Below are 2,744 nucleotides of genomic sequence, written 5' to 3'. Positions count from 1 at the left end.
GTGACCGACACTCGGCATCGTGATCAGCAACTGTCGCCATAGCATTGATATAGATTTTTGAAGCAAGCCTAGCAAGAAATGAGATCCCGATTGTTTAGACTTCAGATTACAAGGTGGCCGTTCATCTTTGCAAGTGCTGGACACCACTAGACCTTAGTCAAAATTTACTGGCTGCGTCGCTCAATTCGAATCTGACATAGTTACCTTACCAGCGATGACAAAAAGACACGGATTCAGCTCAGTGGAGCCGCGTCGAATAAGGCGGAGATTGTTGACAGAAAACGCAACTCGTGGGGCTGGAGCAACTGACAGATCTCTGTGCTTGTTGAATTGACTGTAGAAATCACTATGTTGACCCTGGAACCTCAAAAGCATTTCTAGGACCTTTTTATCCCCTAGAAAATTCTCTTTAGGCCCCGGGGCTATTTCTAATACTAGGAAAGCGAGGTCTACCCCTGGGATCTTCACTTTACGTTCCTGGCTGAATACGGAACTGGCTCTGGGAATACATTGACCAGATCTGGGAGCTGTGGAGCCCCTGGGAGCTTAGTTTAGGGTCCTAGAGTCACTATCTTGCCTTCCGAGATCGCCGAAAGCCCTCACAAAACACCTTCACCGGACCTGCGCACAATTCTGCGTCATTGGATCCCCCCAGGAGGCCAAATCATCGCCCCAGGAATCAACAAGTCGTCAACAGGAACGCGGCTTTGATTCCCCGTGGTGGTGATAGCAGACCCCAGAAGCTACATCGAGTTTCCTGGGGGCTACGTGGCTCCTAGAAGCTGCTTCTTTGCTCCCAGAAATGTTTCAGGAGCCCTGGGAGTAAGATAACTCCCAGGGTCAAGAAATGAGCTCCTAGCACTGATCGAATCGTCAATAGGAGCGTGAGAAGTTTCTTTATAGTAACAGTGGATAGTCTTACGAGCCGCGAATAAAACCCGCGTAGTTGACTCTACGTTCACACTGGCCTACGGTTTCTAAATATTACGTATCGATGGCTTCAAATCGCGTTGACTCTGAATATTCGACGTTGAGTATCAGTTATGCAACACAGATCCATCGCCGAGCGGAATTCAATAACTCATAGGATATTCATCCTACAGGATGTCATCAATCAATCATAGATAGTTCATAGCGATTTCCAGATCTCCAGAGCTCCCGGAAATCACGAAGCATAATTTGGATCACCCTGTAGGAATAGTTGGAGTGGATATGAACGTTCCTCGATCAATCTATCCAGTTCATGGGCTATGGCAAGGCTTGTTTCCTTGCAACCCCACCATCCTTATTTCTTGGTTTGAGGAGGGGGTAAACGGCTTTTCCAAGAGAGGTATGTAAACTGTAAATAATCATGTACCTAGTAACAGATGTGGGCCTCACCGTCGCACTCTATCTCTTGTGGACAAGTCTCTAGCGTTGCATATCTCTAAGGAGCCAACAGTAAGCCGGGAAACTATCCCATATTGTTTGATTTTGCTACAGTACGTTAAGTTACTTAATTCCTCATCTTAAATGTTGAGGGCTGGGAATGGACCGACCGATTGCATATCAACGTCTATAAATTTTCCACCTTGAGTATATATATTGAATCCACTCCCAGCGGAAAAAACAGAAAACCACACTAGAATTGGCTGCCTTCACATCACTTTATAATAATGCATTGCAAAGATCTCTCACCTCGGGCTAGACATGGTTCGTATGTCCCTGTGGAATGAATACGCCTTGCTAACAGCAATCAGATTGGAAACGTGCGGAGGACTATTGCTTGGCCTTTGAATCACAATTCTTTTTGAAAAGGTGGAGAGAAGATTATCGTATGACGAAGGCGATGATGATGTCCCGCGTTCAGATGTCGTCTCACGCCTTTGATCTTAAGATCGCGCATTACAAAGATGTTTCGTGCCAGGCTAAAGGCTTCCGACGCCAAGTCAAGAAGGGGCTTTTAACGGCCAAAGAGATGGAAGAGAAAAGGCAAACTGTTTACAGTCTCTATGCTGATGCTATGAATGACCTCGAGAGATGGACCGGTAAGGGTTCTAAACTGTTAGTAACGCAACATTGGGAAACTAACTTTTTGCAGAGTACCGGTTCCCACTATATTGGACATGAGCACTTGAACATAGACTATAGTGAACGATGGAGCCGCCATACAGTATTTTGAAAAGACCTACAAACGGCAGCGCGGTATGATCAAACAGCAAAGAAAAGAGAATCATCAAGCATCCCGTGCCATTCGCTTCCTACTCCAACAAGTATGCTGATTTGATAAAAACACCTTTTGCTTCTGTCTATTTACACTCTCCTGTTCTTCGGAAATAGAGTAGTCAACACGTAAGCGGTGGAGGATCAACGAAATGTAGAGCCCCCAGCCCCCCCCCCAACAGCAATGAAGGATTTCGGTTGAGTGATCACCATGCGGTTTGACCTAAGCTTATCTCCGTTTGCTTATAATCTACAGATTGTGGGTAATTCGAATCAGAGGATTGATGATAAGACTGGCCTATGTTGGTTTGTCGACACATCTTGACAGCTAGAGCAACCGCGACACGATTTCGATCCACAGTGTTCTCCAGACTGATACGTACCAATTGTCTGTTAGGTGAGGCCACAGTGGGACCTTTCCGGAGAGGTAGAGACAGGCGATGTGTTCTCTGCAGTGCTGATGGAAATGGTACACGATGATGGTGAGGAATACAAGATTCTAGAAAGTGTGTCAACGGTTTACTTTTATGATGCTCCCCATA

General features: G+C 45.8%; 1 protein-coding gene across 1 annotated transcript; it reads left to right on the top strand.

Moving 5' to 3' along the window:
- Positions 1–1,834: 1,834 nt before the first annotated feature.
- On the top strand, positions 1,835–2,109 carry PENARI_c253G04093 (uncharacterized protein; the record flags this gene model as incomplete). The annotated part of the gene is made up of 2 exons (XM_022638221.1): positions 1,835–2,027; positions 2,081–2,109. The coding sequence occupies 2 exons, from the start codon at positions 1,835–1,837 to the stop codon at positions 2,107–2,109; spliced, it is 222 nt and encodes a 73-aa protein (XP_022481923.1).
- Between the last annotated feature and the right edge of the window lie 635 nt (positions 2,110–2,744).

This window comes from Penicillium arizonense (genome assembly GCF_001773325.1).
Source record: "Penicillium arizonense strain CBS 141311 chromosome Unknown PENARI_contig253, whole genome shotgun sequence".
Classification (NCBI taxonomy): Eukaryota; Fungi; Ascomycota; class Eurotiomycetes; order Eurotiales; family Aspergillaceae; genus Penicillium; species Penicillium arizonense.
This window is presented reverse-complemented; position numbering and strand designations above follow the sequence as displayed.